The sequence below is a fragment of the Aquarana catesbeiana genome, linkage group LG08 (assembly GCF_042186555.1).
Source record: "Aquarana catesbeiana isolate 2022-GZ linkage group LG08, ASM4218655v1, whole genome shotgun sequence".
Lineage (NCBI taxonomy): Eukaryota > Metazoa > Chordata > Amphibia > Anura > Ranidae > Aquarana > Aquarana catesbeiana.
The window spans coordinates 191,112,961-191,131,438 of NC_133331.1; the positions used below are offsets into that span (position 1 = coordinate 191,112,961).

General features: G+C 42.4%; 1 protein-coding gene across 1 annotated transcript in view; it reads right to left on the reverse strand.

The window, feature by feature from the left end:
* The window catches only part of MMRN2 (multimerin 2), a 61,840-nt gene that overhangs the window by 36,704 nt on the left and 6,658 nt on the right, over positions 1-18,478 (reverse strand). The window contains exon 2 of the mRNA XM_073596735.1: positions 461-583. Coding sequence (XP_073452836.1) covers positions 461-583 — 123 coding nt within the window. The remainder of the gene's footprint in view (positions 1-460; positions 584-18,478) is intronic.

Consider the following 18,478-nt stretch of genomic DNA (forward strand, 5'->3'; position numbering starts at 1 on the left):
ACCGGTTCAATAAAAACTGTCCGACATTCGCCCTGTGTCAGCCGATCCGACAGAACCTTCTGTTGGACGAGCATGCTGGAAAACCAGCAGCCGACTGACTCCCAACTAGCGCTCTCAGTCTATAGGTGTGAGCGTTGACCAGAGAGTTCCCCCACCCCCCTGTCAGAACACAAAAGAACAGCAGGGGAGATCCTTGTACTAACATCCGATTGTTAGTACAGCAGCTCAGATGGGACCTGTCAGTTTTTTTTCCGTTCAACCAGCTGGGTTGAGCAACAAAGAAACTATTAGTGTGTGCCAGGCTTAAGTGACAATGACATGGAGAGGTAAATCTCCCCATCTGAGACATGGACAGCAGTACAAACTTGACAAAGGATCTAACCTTTTCTTATTCCAGAACTGTAAAAAAAAAGTTGCAGACACTTTAAGTGTATTTTAGGATTTTCATTTTTATACTTACATAGTCTTTTGGCAGTCTGGGGTTCCAAAGGGACAGGGCTGCTGAGACCTTATTACATATTTCTCCGTTCTGCACAAATCCACATATGATACCATTTGGCTTTTCACCACGGAACACCATTTTCTAGTTAGGGGAAAAAAGAATACATTAATAAAACATTTATGCATTATATTTTAATGAATATGTCACCTTTTTAGTTAAAACAAATTTCAAAGGTTTCATTAAAATGTACCTCCAGCCTATTTTTTTTAAATAAGATGGGCAAGAATTGAAGGGGACCCCTGTCGGGGTTTTACTGCTATCTGCTAGGGCTCCATTCGGGAAATTGCCCTTCACTTGCTGTCTCAATGACAATGCGTTCATCTGACAGGTTTCAATAACACCACAGACAGAAATAAAATGTTTTATTTTTTAAGTATATTAACGGAGGACTAGAACTTCAGCCAGCTTTCCATTGCGCAACATTGTTGAAAACTAGAGAAAATATTTTTGGCGGAGTTGGGCTTTAAGGTAGAACTAAATGCTCCTTCAGCATTCATATAAATTTATATGAGAATGCATTTTTTTACATTTCTGTCCATCATGTCATACATCCCAGGAGTCTTCATGGACATTTTCTTTCTTTCATCTAGAGGAGGGGAGGAGCTAAGCCCACCCTCCTCCCTGCATTCCTGAGCTAAGGGCAGATGGATTCCGAGTAAAGGGTAATTCAGGGGTAGGCAACCTCGGCCCTCCAGCTTTGGTAAAACTACAAATCCCATCTGCTTCTAAGAGTCATGCCTGTGATTGTCAGGGTCTTGCGATATCTCAAGAGACTTGTAGTTTCAAAACAGCTGGAGGGCTGAGGTTACCTATGCTACATGAATGATTTGCCCTTAGATGTTTTAACTCTACCTTACTCTTTCCAAAATATAAGAAAAAAAAAGTTTTGCGGTGTTGGCCTATACAATACATACACTTTTTAAGAAAAGCAGTTAAAATTCATCCTGGAAAAGAAGCCTAGCATTCCACCTCCTTCTTGTAAACAATCAAAATATCTCAATGCAATATAAATGTTCATTATAGTAAAAAAATGTTAAGTGTGCACATAATAAGGAAATACAATTTAAACAAAAACACTATACATTTCCATTAAAGTCGTTTACATATCGAGTGTTTTCCTGTGGTAGAAGTTGCAGATGTAAAGGATAGCGATGAACAAAGCTTGGGAAAAATTAAAATAAACATCGTTGATTTTTTTTTAAGACATGTGTCTCATCTGATGGCTCCAGATTTATGCCAAAGAAAATATTTCTGTGGTCTCATAGGAAGGTCGGTCGTTTCTTATACGATGTGTTTAAATCACTGTTTTACCCACCATCCAGCCACCAGCAGGAACAATGTTAGGAAGTGGGGGTTGTTTTAGAGGTCATTGTATGCTTACAATTACATTCATTTTCTTCACAGTTCCCAGCAGATTATCACGCTCCTTGGGTTCAATGACACAAGGGTCTATATTAAAACTGAGGTGTGTGCAGATTCCCACGAAAAAAACAAACAAACAAAAAAAAAAATTAAATAGTTAAGTCCCTGCAAATGTCAGTGTGGAACTGGTATGCTTAAAAGCAAATGTGAATTCCTGATTTGTGCAAAACAAGCAGGACCCTCCCTACAATGTATGGTCTTTTTTAAATTTTGTAACTGTTCCTGTTATATAGGCAAAAGCATGGTGCAACCATCTGCAGATTTCTGTTTATCATATGTGGGAGCAGAGGGGGTCATGCTAATGGAAAATGTGTGTTTTAAGAAAATTCTCTCCTCAAGCGCCAGAAGAGTCTCTCTAAATACCCTGGTGTATGGAGAGAGAAAGTATGCCCGCTTTCTCTCCTACTGGAGCAATGACTTTGAGGGGCAAATTGGCGTTTTTTTTTTTTTTTTTAATATCACAAATAATAAAAACCGCAGAGGTGATCAAATACCACCAAAAGAAAGCTCTATTTGTGGGAAAAAAAAGGACGTCAATTTTGTTTGGGTACAACATCGCACGACCGTGCAATTGTCAGTTAAAGCGACGCAGTGCCGTATCGCAAAAAATGCTCTGGTCAGGAAGGGGGTAAAATCTTCTGGGGCTGAAGTGGTTAAGTTCTTATATTTACTATAGAACTCCTAGAAAATAGATTTCCTTTCTCTTTTTTGAAGTGTCGGCTCTTTGCAATAGACAAGTGGTACCACTGACTTACAAAAAGTCAAGCTGGAGATGGAAAACGGTGTGATGGAGCCAGGCTCTCATGAGAGTTGATACCAGAAACCAGTTTTGGTTGGACCTGTCTGCTGACGGACAACAAACAAACTTTCAATTGTTGACCAATGTAACAGGTTATTTCTATTGAAGTCCCTATAAACTGCAGTATATCTTAGGACACTCAAGCACTTTATAGGGGAGTCATTAGGCAAGCTCAAGTGGCAGTAAGCATTAGGTAATCATTTAGCATCTAAAGCGTGTGTGGGTACTCTGGCTGGCAGCCTTGGCTTGTTACTGGGCAGTCTTGAATTTATCATTCAAGTAGAAAGCATTCCTCTGGTGTAAATAGTGTATACATACATGAGCAACACTAAAACAAGCCTGCCAGCTAGAGTGCCTGTTCTTTTTAGAAGAAATATAATACATAAAACCAGCATCAACTGAAGCTTGAGGTCAACAAATTACATAAATTGTTATGTTATTATAAAATATATGTAAAATGATTCTTTGTTTACTGTAAACTTTATTGTAGCAAAATCTTAATTGTATCCCATTGGACGATATAAGCATGCAGCTGACTCATTTTTTGGCAAAAAAAACAATAAGAGCATTTTCACTCGGCATTTAAGCTTGGAGATGGACATCTGGAATGATTCATTTCCAGACGACAGAAGTGGGGAGAGGAGATTAAGGGATGAAGGTTGGCATTTAGACAGCTGAACCTTGTATGCTCTATGTGTAGTATGAACTGCATAGCAACTGGTTATGAATGAAAGGCTGAATGTGTTATAGAAAAGGATATAACATAGTTGTGTGATGGAAACAAGCAGACCACTGGAAATTTGGGACATCATTTATACAGAGGAATAAACCTTATATGTCTGTTAACTTGCTGTATGCTACATTTACCTTTTGCGATTAAGGCGTACATACCCATTTACAAATGTGTCTTTATTTTTTTTATCATACATCAATTTTATATAAATTTCTCTCCTTTTCTGTTCATTAAGAGATACAGGATTCATAGACAAATAGGTTATACCTCCACCTTCATGAGGATTTGGACACTGGCAACAGTGACCAGTCGGTTTTAAACCCCCCCCCCCCCCCCCGATCTACTGAGGAAAGTTTAACCATTTTAACTACCCGTTCTTAATTCAGACAGGACTTCTCTACATGTTGTTTGAGCTGGTCTCCTATGCAGCTATCCTGATCGGCATACCCTTAGCAGCAGCTTTGGAGGCCATACCCTGACCCCACTGGACTTGCTGATTGTGGGGATTTAATAAAACAAAAGTGCAGTGCATATATTATGCTATAACCATAAAGGAGTGATAATCATTATACAATAACACATTAAATAGCAAATATTTATCAAGGTTATCAAGAAAGAAAAGTCCCAAACAATGGCTTCAAATGTGCTTGGAAAGGAATCCAGGAATAGCCAAGGTGACACCCAAAGAAAGATCCACACCAGAGGCTTACTGGAACGCTAGTGACCCCCTTATTCAGGGTGGTCAAAGCTCGCACTATCAGACAAAGAGGATGAGTCTCATGGAAGGAACAAACATCAACACAGGAATCTCTTGATAACAATGGGAATGTATCCAGCAATCAAATGAGTTCTGACTCGCTCTCAGCAGGCTGTGGCATGTATAAAGTAAGAACTCAACATAGTGTAATGTAGTAAAAACACCTTCATTTATTGTAAAGAATTGCATTTACATGGTAAAACGTGCAAGAAAGCATGTAAAAAAATGCCAGAAATTAAGACAAATTCTCCTCAAGTAACCAAAATGGGTGATGTTTGGCCGCTCACTAGCGTGCGTACATGGCTCCGTCCTATGCATTTTATCAGATATGACATCATCAGGGGCACCTAATATGGGGATAACCTGCAATGTGACCTTTAGGCAGCGGGCTTCGCATTGTGGCACTCTCCACACCTGAATGTACATTGCCATTGCTGCTATTAAGCCTAGTACAGACGGGCTGATATCAGCCAGTTAAAATAATAAATGGCCGACACTTGGCCTGAGTGTATGGCCATGTGTATGGTTCATCAGAAGCCGTTTGGCCGGCTTCTGTCGGACGAGCATGCTGAAAAACCAGCAGCCGACCGACTCCCGATCAGCGCTCTCAGCCAATGGCTGAGAGTGCTGACTGGAGTGTTCTGGTGGGGGGGCCACCCCCCTATCAGAACACAACAGCTCAGCGGAGGAGATTGCTGTACTAACATCATACTGTTAGTACAGTGGTTCTGACTGGATCTGTCCGTTTTTTTTTTCGTTCAACCCAGAAAAAAAACTATTATGCCCCTTACACATGGTCGGATTTTCCGATGGAAAATGTGTGATAGGACCTTGTTGTCGGAAATTCTGACCGTGTGTAGGCTCCATCACACATTTTCCATCGGATTTTCTGACACACAAAGTTTGAGAGCAGGATATAAAATTTTCCGACAACAAAATCCGTTGTCGGAAATTCCGATCGTGTGTACACAAATCCGACGGACAAAGTGCCACGCGTGCTCAGAATAAATAAAGAGATGAAAGCTATTGGCTACTGCCCCATTTATAGTCCCGACGTACGTGTTTTACGTCACCGCGTTTAGAACGATCGGATTTTCCAACAACTTTGTGTGACCGTGTGTATGCAAGACAAGTTTGAGCCAACATCCGTTGGAAAAAATCCTAGGATTTCGTTGTCGGAATGTCCGAACAAAGTCCGACCGTGTGTACGGGACATTAGTGTGTACCAGACTTTAGCAAGAGACATACCCTTCCACATAAGTTAGTTCTTGCTGCCTCCTACAGTGACCTGTTTCTCTCAAGCAATGCAACATATTGGATCGCAGGTATAACATATTGGATCTCAGGCATAAGTGGAGCAATTCCTCTGTATCAGGTCTCTCCTGCTCATGATCCAGCAACCATTTTGGGTACCTGCAGTACCCCTTTCCCATGGTCCTGACACCGAAAGCCTGGTTTATGGTCTCCTACTTGAGTCCTAACATTCCTTTAACTCTGATGTGGCCCTCCTCATTGTTTTACTGTGAGTTCTTCAAAATTACATAAGTGTTTATGTTCTAAATTTAATCGTTGCTGACTCTGACTCTGCAGTTGCAGAGGACACTGAGCATTCTGCTGCATTGGCTCTGCCTAATAGGTCTCATAAGTCCTTGCTTGATGATTTTGTCCCTGAAGAGTCGCAGGCAAAAGTCTTGCTGTAACACAAAAAGTAAAACCGGATTCTATCCTGGGCAGGAGGTTTGGACAATTGGCAGACAGACTACCCCAGCAGGCAGCACATGGACTGGGAGACTGGTCCCTATACCTAGAAGGGTTTCTTGGTGGGGGACCCCAGATGTGACCTCCTGGTCTCCAAGTTTAACAACAAACTAGATAGGTTTCTCTCCAGGTGCAGAGATTCTCTAGCGAAGCAGTGGATGCACTTGTGGCTGTGTGGAATCAGAACAAACTGATCTAAGCCTTTCCTTATCTGAAACCCCTTCTGTAAAAAAACCCTCCTGCATGCACCCTCCCGCCCAGCCCCCCCTTCAGCCCCACCATCATACTTCACGATCACGATCCAGTGCTGTGCACAGGAGCAAATGCTCTCTTATCTCTCCCATTGGCTCCTGCTGCTGTCAATCACAGCCAGTGATGGAGAAGTAGGGGTCAGGGCTGAGCCACGCTCTGTGTGGGTTACCTTGTGTGGTTTCTCGGGACCGAGCATGCACGAGTGCCCCTATGGCAAGTGGTGGGCACTCGGGGGGAGTGAAGTTGCCAGGAGCACCAGTGGGGGACCCGAGAAGAGTAGGATCAGAGTTGCTCTGTGCAAAACCATTGCACAGAGCAGGTAAGTATAACATGTTTGTTATTTAAAAAAAAATAAAAGTTGACACTTTACATTCACGTTCACACTTCCTGTAGGAATTTTTGTGTCGGGCTTCATGAGGTACATAAGTGGTCTACACCTATAGCAAGGGCATTATTCTTTGATCATAGCTGCACAGTTTGTTTTTTATCTACAGGCACCCCTTATCTGCATAGGCAGTTCACACCAAATAAGAAAAACGGTTGGAACATGGATAACAAGACTATATTTACAGAAAAATTGCTACAAGCAACACCCATACTTTGCTTCATTGCTATCACTTCCCGCTTGAATTATTCTTATTATAACTATAATCAGATTGGGGTTTGACTATAACATGGTGAAACCCAACATCTAGATATTTAGAACTGGAGGAATTTCATATTCTACAGTGGATCTGATGCCCAATCACTAAACTCTCATATAAGCTTTAACATGTTAAAACGGAACTTCACCCAAAAGGGTAAGTTCTGCTTTGAGTCCCCCCCCCCCCGTCTCTACCATATTTGCCATATCATTTTGGAGGGGGGAGCAGGTACCTAGTTTTGACAGGTCTTCTGGGACATGTCATATGTCTGTTTGCCCCATGTTGCCACAGTAACATTTGCAGGGATTACTTTGATGCAGTTGGCCGGTTAAAATATGTATTGCAATATGTATGAACTAAATATCCCTATTTTTTAATGCAAAGTTTGCTAGAAAGGGTATAGCAAGGTGCAAAGGGTTCATCCAGTATTTTTAGCATTCACAAAGCAGAGCACGACTTGCACAGAAAGCAGCACAGCCTGCTGCCCACAGATAGAAAGCAGGCACTGGGAACCCGAAGGCTAGTGAAGAACTAGTCCGGGTGAAGATGGTGCTGGATCCCTGGACAGTTAAGTGTCCTTTTATAAACTGCTTCCCGACCGGCTCCTGTTAATATACGGTGGCAGGATGACTCTCCTGTGCGAACCGCCGTATATAAAAGGGTGGCTCCTTTAAGAGCCATAGCAGGCGCACATTTGTGTCCGCTGCATGGCAAGCGGCCCAATGCCCGTGGCCGGCGGGCGTGATTGCCACCAGCTACCCGCGATCGCAGGCACGAGAGCCAGAACGAGGATTTGTGTGTGTAAACACACAAATCCCTGTTCTGACAGGGTATGAGAAACAGATCGTCTGTTCCTACTAAGTAGGAACAACGATCTGTCTCCTCCCCCAGTCAGTCACATCCCCTCACAGTTAGAAACACACCTAGGAAACACATTTAACCCCTTAATTACCCCCCAGTGTTAACCCCTTCCCTGCCAGTGACATTTATACAGTAACCAGTGGCTTTTTTTTTAGCTCTGATCACTGTATAAATGTCAAATGGTCCCAAAAAAGTGTAAAAACTGTCCCATCTGTCCACCGCAATGTCACAGTCCCGATAAAAATCGCAGGTCTCCGCCATTACTAATAAAATAAATAAATATGACATAAATCTATCCCCTATTTTGTAGACACTATAACTTTTGTGCAAACCAATCAATATACGCTTATTGAAATTTTTTTTTTCAATTTTTTTATTTGGAATATTTATTATAGCAAAAAGTAAAAAATATTGTGTTTTTTTTTTTTTTTTTTTTAATTTAATTGTCACTCTCTTTTGTTTATAGTGCAAAAAATAAAACCTGCAAATGTGATCAAATACCACCAAAAGAAAGCTCTATTTGTAGGAAAAATGGATGGAAATCCTCAGGAAGAATGTGCAACAGAGAACTGGAGAGAGTCCAGAGAAGGGCAACTAAATTAATATGGGGACTGAAGGACCTCAAATATGAGGAGCGACTACAAGCGCTAACTTTATTCTCCCTGGAGAAGAGACACTTGAGAGAGGACATGATAGCTATTTACAAATACCTCAATGGTGATCCCAGCACAGGAAAAAAGCTATTCAGCCTCAAGAAGTGTAGGACACGGGGTCACACAATGAGATTGGAGGAGAAGCGGTTTAACCTTAAACTGAGCAGGTGGTTTTTCACTGTCAGGGCGGTAAGAATGTGGAACTCTCTTCCACAACTGGTGGTGTCAGCATGGAGTAATGATATTTTTAAAAGACTCTTAAATGTGCATCTTAAAGAACACAACATACAGGGATATGGGAAATGATTATCGACACTGACACACGTACACCTACACAGGTTGAACTGGATGGTCTTTATTCAACCTTACCTACTATGTAACTATGTATGTTACTAAGTACAGATATGATCAACTGTTGTCAAAGTCACCAGAAAGCCAATCCAAATCAATACAGCCAACAGTGGATCACGTGCATGCAGTGCCAGGACAAGGTCATCTAGAGACCAGGGCGAACATACCAAACTGCGCCCCCCCCCCCCAAGATGTATGAACATTATGTGTCAGCAAAAATCCCCCCACAAAAACACTGAGCACTAAACTGCATGCTTACCCCCTAAGCATAAATGCACCCTCCTCCCAGTACAAATCCCCCCTCCTGCTGAAATCCCCCCTCCTAGCACAAATCTTTGCCCCCCCGGCCTCATCCCCCCAGCTCAAATGCCCTCCCACCCCCCCACAAATCCTCAACCCCTAAAATTTGCCCTCCTAGTACACATCTTCTCCCCCCCTCCCAGCACAAATTCCCCTAGATCACCATTCTTAGCACCCACCTATATTTCATTCCTCTCCTAAAACAATACTTACTCCCTGCCACCCCCCCAAATGTCCCCTTCCAACACAAATCCCTCCCCCAATCTCCTTGTGGTGCCCCCCGACTCACATGATACCACAGTGCCCAGGGCAGCTGTCCCTGCTGCCCACCCCTTGTCCCGTCCCTGCTTGCATGCAAACAGGTAATAGCTGAACAGACTGGATGAGATCAGCAGTACTGAGATGGAAAAATGAATATACTGTATATAAAAAGGAAAAAACTATATTTTATTTAAAAAAAAAAACATGGTAAGTGTCTATGATTCACAGTGCTTTAGGAAACTCAGTTAGGGTTTCGATCTACTTTAATAAACAAACCTTTGGTTTTATAAGTGCTAATATATTGTATTATAAATATGGCCAGTTATACTATGCCTTCCGGATGGAGATAAGAAGATAATTAGCTGAGCTCATGGAAGGTTAGTGCTGGAACAGAAATGTACAGAAGGAAAAGCTTAATTATATATTCAAGTGCTTTCCTGTTAAACTAATACATTGCACACACTGTCAAATGCCTGCATTGTTCTCATTTCCCCTGCTTGCTTTTTCAGACAAGGGCTTGTACATTACTTGGATTGATCCTCGTCCAGGTTTCATTTGGGGCCTGCCTTCCCAAAATATTACTATGTGACAACTAGGAATAACCCAGTAGCTAATTATTTAAGCAGAGAAACAACCAACACAAATGTAACTTGTATTACTACCTAGTATACATTTGTATACCATAGGGAGTATAATAAGTACAAATAATAATTATTATAATAATAATAATAATAATAATTAGGGATGCACCGATAATGGTATCGGTGCCGATACCAGGCATTTGAGCGAGTATTGATACTTGCCCAAATGCTCCTGACACCCAAACCAATACTTTGCGGTGCGATTTGCGTCAATACAAAATGAATGGGCACACTGCAAGAAATCGCATTCAATTTGAATAGAAACGTTGTGCGATTCCTGTTTGAATCGCATGCAATTTTCCCCTCTGCACCTGTGTGTGTGTGTGTGTATATATTTAGAAGCGCCATCTAGTGGGCAGTTTAGAACTCACAAAATTCAGCAGAGGGAGCGCTGTTCCAGTAATTGTTGACGCAAATCGCACCGCAAAGTATCGGTACTCGGTATCGGCGAGTACTTGACCAAAAGTATTGGTACTTGTACTTGCCGATAAAAAAACGGTATCGGTGCAACCCTAATGATCATAATAAAATACTAATTAAAAGTATAATAGTAAGCAAAGACTTATAGCTCTAGCTTATAAATATGATGGAGGAGAGAGAATTTTGGTTGTGTCTTTGTTTTTGTTTTTTCTTTATGTATATGTTGATATGGAAAAGAAAAAATGTAAAAATAAATAAATACAATCTGATTATAAACACATAAATATTATGGGCTTAAAATGATTGTAAACAATCACCTTGTAAAGCAACTCAGTTTAGGGGGGGAGAAAGAACAGTACATTGAACTTTCCAGTGAAAGGCTGTGTAGAGGGAGGGGAGGGGTGAGGGGGTGTTAGGACAAGTCTGATATTATTGGAGGAGAGCAGATTGAGTTCCCATCATACCTAGAGAACTGACCACTGTGTGCTCTCATGCTTAGTGTGGTCAGTTTTTAATAGAAAAGCAGAGGGACTGACAGAAACACCAGGAATTTCAAACCAAGGAAGCAATACAATGAGAACAGGATACTTTTTCTCACCTGTACATGGTACAGCAGGCACATATCAGGAATATAAAATGTTGGGTTTACATATTATTTAAAGTGTTAGTTCACCTTTACCAAAAAACTGGCTATGCAGGTAAGGGGCATACATAGATAAAACTGTGCAGTTTTGACCAAAGTTAACTAATTCACTTGCTGTAGGTGTAGGCCATTTACATACCTCCCAAAGCCTGACTGAAAAATGTCTAGAGATGGCATCATCTCATCCTGCCTTGTTGCTAGGATATTGCTAAGATGCTCCCAGCCAATTTAACCCCCCTTGTATATGCGTTCTCTCCTCTGTCGCAGTCGCTCTGAGCTCAGTGATCCTGTCACAGAGAAGATATTGGACCACACGTGTGAGGGGGTTTGGGATCTTTCTTTTGTGATGGTGGGTGCGAGCATTAACGGCTGGTAGTATCTTAGGGATGTCCCAGCAACAAGGCAAGATGGGATGACGCCTTCTCTGGGAGTTTGTTGGCCAGGTTTCAAGAGGTACATAAATGGCCTACACCTATAGCAAGGATATTATTCAACTTAAAGGGTAAGTTCACCTTTGTACACCTTTTTCCTAAATTCCAGCTCCCCTATGCACCAATACAGCATTCATGTACTTTTTTTTGCAAAAATATCAAAGCTTTCTATTAAATGTACAGTCACTTACTTTTCTTGTCCTAATCCATGTTTCCGGACATTTCCATTAGTAATGTCTTTCTTCCTTACAGACTGTAGGTCATGACACAGGAAGGAGTTGACCAGCTGACCTCATTAGCACACACCCTGCATCATCCATCCTCTCATTCCCAGGCGCATGTTTTTTAAATGAAATGCAATCAATCAGTGATCACCCTTCTCACTAAATACACAATCGGATTGCATAGTGTATGGCCATCCTTATACAAGTACATAGGAGGGAGTGGACAGAAACACTCAGCTGTCAAGCCCTGTTCACAACTCTGCATAGCTGGAACTTGCATTCCCACATGCGTTTTTTTTTAGCAACGGGGGAGGCGTTTTGTAGCATTTTCACTCATCACACATAGGACAGCCCATCCACCTGAATGGGCTGCCCTACACGCAGCAATTGCCCCAAAGAAGCTTCAAAAATTTTTTTTAGAGTGGAGCTTGGTGCCTTTTTTACTGCGATTTTTGGTGCAGCACATTTCTCAAATGCAAGGAAACGTGCAGATGTGACTGGAGCCTCATTGTTCTTGTGTTATCGCACCAATTTCACTTTCAGGCTCCATTCACATCTAGCATAGTGGGAGTGAACGTTTTGTGTCTCGTTTTTCCTGTGACGCGCATAGGGCAGCCCGTTGATTTCAATTGGCTGCACTACAGGTGGTTAATGGGACATTTTGGCATTTTGTGGGTTGTGTGTTTTTTTTACTGTGCGTTTTGCAGCATTTGCCCCTCGTTTTTTAAAATGGCAAAATGTGTGTTTGCTTCTGTGTTTGGTATGTGGTTAACAATTAATGGCACTGAAAACGCAACTAGTAATTTTAGGTGTATAAACATGGCCATACATCTGATTGTATATTGCGTATTTCGTGAGAAGGGTGATCACTGATTGATTGCATATCGTTTAAAAAACATGCACCTGGGAGTGGGTAAGTGGATGATGCAGGGTGTGTGCTAATGAGGTCAGCTGGTCAATTCCTTCCTGGGTCATGACCTAAAGTCTGTCCAGGAAGAAAGACATTGCTAATGGAAGCATCTGGAAACGTTGGTTTAGGACAAGAAAAGTAAGTGACTGTAAATTTTATGGAAAGCTTCAATATTTTTGCAAAAAAAGTACATGAATGCTATATTGTTGTACAGGGAAGCTGGAATTTAGAAAAAAAAAGTGTTCAAAGGTGAACTTACCCTTTAAAGGCATAGTTCACCTTTACCAAAAAAATGCCTATGCAGATCAGGGATGTCTGTAGATAAAAACAATACTGTGCAGCTCTGACCAAAGTTGAATAATGCCCTTGCTATAGGTGTAGGCCTTTTACGTACCTCCTAAAGCCTGATTGAAATTCCCAGATATTGCATCATCCCATCTTTCCTTTTTGCTTGGACGATACTAAGAGATTCCTAGTGCTTACTGTTCACCTCTACTATCACAGGAACAAGCTTTTTCTCTGATTCAAACCCCTGACATGTTTTCTCTCTCTTGATGCAGAAACTCTGCACTCAGCATTTGTGAACTCACTCTTTTCTCTTCTATACTGTGGGGGAGAGTTATCGCTATTCATTTCTATGCTGTACTTTTTTTTCTCAGAGAACAGGTGCAGGTACTGCCCCCTTCCAAGTCATCCCCCTACCCACTTCCGAGTACCGTCCCTTGGTACCACCTCTTACCCACCTCCCAGTGCTGCACCTTTGAGAAAAAACAGAACCAAGTATCATTTTGTGGTGCAAAGTAATATATATAGAATTTGTTAATAATAACAAAAAAAGCAATAAAATACAGTAGACCCCCTGCAGCCAGGAACAATAGATCCCCCCACCAACAATAGCCCCCCCATCAACAATGGACCCCCTGCAACAATAGACCACCTACCAGCAATAATAGATTCCTCCTTCAACAGTACTACTCTCCCAGCAACATAAGACCCCCCCCCCCGGAACAATAAATCCCCCACCATCAACAATAGACCTCTCCAGCAACAAGAGACTCCTCCCAACAACAATAGATCCCCCCAGTGACAATAGATCCTCCAGCATCCCTTGCCATTACATACATTCAGTGCTGGAGGTGCCGGAACAGAGTTCCCACTGAAAAAAAATCCCTTGCTGTACTAATGTAATTTAGCAGGGGACAGACATGAGAAGTTTAGTATATAAAATGAAAGAAAAACATCTGCTCAAATTCGTATACATACATTGCATAGGTACCTATCCATGATCCCTCACTTCACTCTTTTTCCTATGTAGTCATCCTCAGACCCATAGCTCAGCAGTGGCGTCTCCAGCTTTCAAATTTAGGTGGGCACATGAGGGGGACAGGGACAAAAGTAGGGGGGCAACTATAAAATGCATATATATATATATATATATATATATATATATATATATATATATATATATATATATTGTAATAGTCCCTGTCACTGGGAAAAGGGATGGGATCTCTAACCCTGTGTCCATGTCTTATGGAGAGCCAGCAGGTTGTGTGCCCAGGTGCACACAGCCCATATAACGAGGGGCTAGTGAGAGCAGAGGGTGGAGGAAGGTGGAGTGTGTGTAGCTTGTTGCTACTGCTGTGTGAAGACAGACCTGTGTCTGGAGAGTGGTCTGCCCTGTGGGAGTCTGCAGCCTATGTAAAGGGGATTCTTTGCCCAGGGACTGGGAAAGGCTGGCCAGCCTTGAGAGTCGGGGAGACTGAGGAAGCCAGTGAGTCCAGGGGGCTGTAAAGAATTGGCAAATCTGTTGAGAGCAAGCAGAGGAACTGCTGACAAGAGAGCCAGGTGGCTTGGTATGTTTTCCTTATTTTTGGAGTGCTTAATGAAGTTAAACCCCTGCGTGGGAATCCTGAATGGACCTTTTTGCTTTTGTTTTTCGGTTTAATAAACGTGGGCTACCAGGCCCTTACCTATAATGCCTGTCTGAGGTGGACTCACTGCACTAAAAACGCATTTATCGCTTGAGCTAAATACCCCAAACATTACTATATATATATATATATATATATCCTGGGGCCCTTTACTACGACCCCACAACGGGCCCTTTCACATGTTCTGCAGTGAGCTCCCTTCCTACTGTATTGGGGTCCCCCAGGGTGGCAGAAAACAAGAGATATATGTCACCAGCATATCAAGAAAATATAAGGATCCAAAGCAGTGGGAGAACTATCAGGGTTGCAAAGGTTGTCTTGCCTCCGGGCCCTGGTGTTCTGCCACTGTGGGGTTCCCCAGCCTCCTCTTGCTGTCCTGCCCCTGCTATTGACAGCTCTGGTCTGGCATCTCTTGGAATTTACAGGCTGGTCCTCCTGTCCTAAGGACGGGAGAAATCAGTCTGTTTTAACAGTAACTGAAAGTCCTGGTGGAGTCCTTCCTGCAACTCGCTCTTCTCCCTGCCAATGAGGATACAGGTGAAGGAGCAGATCAGGCGGCCGTGGTTGTGTGAATGCTCGCATTATGCAGTGTCAGCGAGCAGGGGAGGGGGGAGGAATCACCCGCAGGAGCTGACTGGGGACTCTCTCCCTCTTAGACATTGATTTTTTGTAAAAAAAAAAAATTTTTTTTTTTTTGGGGGGGCACATGGTGGGGCACAGCATAATGTTGGGGGGGTCAGGGCCCCCTCTGGCCCCCCCCCTAGGGTCGCCATTGTAGCTCAGGACCCTGCACTACAACCCTGCTGACCAGGTAACAATGCATTCAATAGATCTTGGCAGCTTGGAGGTGAACAATGGGGTTTATTTACCAAAGGCAAATCCACTGTGCACTACAATTTCAATCACTGTAGATCTGATAAAAAAAACAGCATTTTTGCCTGCACATGATTGGGTGATAGAAATCAGCAGAGCTTCCCCTCAAATCTACAGCGACTGCGCTTCCAAGTACACTTGTAGCGAACAGTGGATTTGTCTTTAGGGCTAGTTTACACTTGCTTCAAAACATGGCTTCGGACAGGCTTTATTAAAGTTCCCTGTCACTAAATTAAATGGTTAGCTTACAGTCCTGTTTACACAGGCTTTTGCTTGGTGCTTTAATGAGGCTTCGATAAGGCTTTGGTGGAGCTTCGATGAGGCTTTGGTGGAGCTTCGATGAGGCTTTGGTGGAGCTTCGATGAGGCTTTGGTGGAGCTTCGATGAGGCTTTGGTGGAGCTTCGATGAGGCTTCGATAAACCTTTAGTGGGCTTTGGTGGGACTTCGATGAGGCTTTGGTGAGGCGTCATGATGCTTCGGTGGGGCTTCAATGGGGGCTTCAAGCGAGCTTTACCATAGGCTTCTATGGAGGCTTTGAAGCACCACTAAAGCTAAATGGGGTATAATTTTTGAAGCGAAGCCAAAGAAATGCAAAGCAAAAGCCTGTGTAAATAGGACTGTAAGCTAACCATTTTATTTAGTGACAGGAGCTTTGACTGGCGTTCAGAGGGCTTTAACAAAGCCTGTCCAAAGCCTTGTTTTGAAGCAAGTGTAAACTAGCTGTTAATGTGTGTTGAAGCCGAAGCAAGATGGCCTAAATAGAATGACTGACAAAGTTTTCTGAGATTTTCCAGAGATTTTGGCAGCCAATCAGATAAGAGTCAGTTGCAAGGTCCTGGGTTTTGCCAACACTTACTTCAAACTGCCCACAATAGAGGGGTAAGGGCCCTTTCACACCGGGGCGGTTTGCAGGCACTATTGCGCTAATAATAGCACCTGCAAACCAACCCGAAACAGCCGCTGCTTTAATTCCAGTGTGAAAGCCCCGAGGGCTTTCACACTGGAGCGGTGCGCTGGCAGGACGGTAAAAAAAGTCCTGCCAGCAGCATCTTCGGAGCGGTGAAGGAGCGGAGTGTATACCGCTCCTTTATCGCTCCTGCCCATTGACATCAATGGGACGGTGCGGCTATACCGCCGGCAAAGCGCCTCTGCAGAGGCGCTTTGCGGTGGTTTTAACCCTTTCTCGGCCGCTAGCAGGGGGGTAAAACCGCCCCGCTAGCGGCCGCATACCGACGGTAAAGCGCCGCTTACAATAGCGGCGCTTTAACGCCGACAACGCCCCCGCCCCAGTGTGAAAGGGCTCTAAGTAAAGAAAGAACAATCGACTCCTGGCCTTATATTTAAAAAAAAAAAAAAAAAAAGGGTTTACCGTATGTGAATAACAAAAAAAAAAATCCATAACAGAAAAGAAAAATGATTATTCAGTTTACTTTTGTCGGGTCAGTGAAGATCATTTCTAACTGGCCTCTGAGAAACTGAAATTTTTCTTTAATAAATAGATTTGTGCCTTTTAACCAGAGTTTAATTATTGTGATATTTAGTATTTCTAATTATAATGATCCCATATTTTCTACTTTATACCTGCTTTTTAGAGTTTGCATTTTTCTGGAGAAGTATAAAGTGTATGCTTTAAACTGAACTAGTTTTAGTGACAATGTTCAGTTCTGAGGCAGACCCCATTCATACTGCCCGAGGAATGCTCTAATTTGTATATTTATTGAATTTCCCATTATATTCCTTTGTTTACTGAAATGCAGATGGACATCAATTGATAAAAGAGAAGTTGTGATGGAAATTGATGGGGTGCCCCCACTTCTTTACAGGTGTCAAGCTTCCATAGCAACAGAAATGGTTCCAGGTATCCATGGTAGCCAGTGCAAAGAGGAACAGATTGAAAATGTATTTTCCATTAAATGCTTTACTAAATATCTATTTGAAGTCCACAGATATATAATGGCTTGCCAATTTTATCAATAATGTGTTACCTATTACAAAACTAGTAATGTAAGATAATGTATGACTGTCACTTTTTATACAAACTTTAGAATTTCTATGCTTGTTTTGTGGCTGTGCTCGCTACTACTAAAGAACCAGTTTGTTTTTTCAATGGAAACAGCCAGGGAATTGAGGCAGCTTCGGACTTTCATGGTACGGTATACACTTACAATGCTAAAACAGCTTTTTATAAAAATACTAATTTATTGAGAAAAATATTGTTTAAAAGGATATATGACCACAATGGCAGACATATAACAAACAAGAGGTGCCACATATCCCAAAACAGGAAACACATTTAAATAATCAAATTCCTCTGATGTAAACTGTAAAGAAATAGATGTGTTGACCCACAATAGGAAATGTGTTATTCGTCTTTATGCAGTTATAGACTCTACATGTTTCGCAGGGACCCGCTTCTTCAGGAGTATGTCAGGGCTGGGCTCAGCCTTTCCTTCTCAGAGCTGGCTGCTCAGCTGTCGGCTAATTGCCAGCTCCAATCTCTCCACAGTTACTCAGCTGTTGATGATATCCTGCTCGTCAGTCCTGCCTAGTGCCTACTTAAGCCGTTCAGCCCCGTGAATCTCTGTCTTTGCCTTGGTCAACATCACAGAGACATTCTCTTGCATTCCTGTTTAAAGACTTGCTTTGCTGACATCCCTTCTGGCTCCAGATCTTGCTTGCTGTTCCACTACATTGATCCCTGGCTTCTGGCTTGGCTGACTATCCGTTCCAGTTACTGAACTTTGGCTATGTTTTGACTACGTTTGTTCTTTTTACTGTCAGAAACCATGTAATCAGACCAAGACAGAAGTACAGTTAAATCACACTTGTTTAATAATAAAAATAAAAAGAACAAAGGTAGTCAAAACATAGCCAAATTTCAGTAACCGGAACGGATAGTCATTTAGCAAAGCAAGGTCCATAAAGACTTGGATGAGCAAGTTTGAGGTGAAGGAACTTGACTGTCCTGCACAGAGTCCTGACCTTGACTCAATAGAACAGCTTTGGAATGAGTTAGAGTGGAGACTGCAAGCCAGGCCTTCTTGTCCAACATTAGTGCCTGACCTCACAAATGCACTTCTGGAAGAATGGTCATACATTCCCATAAAC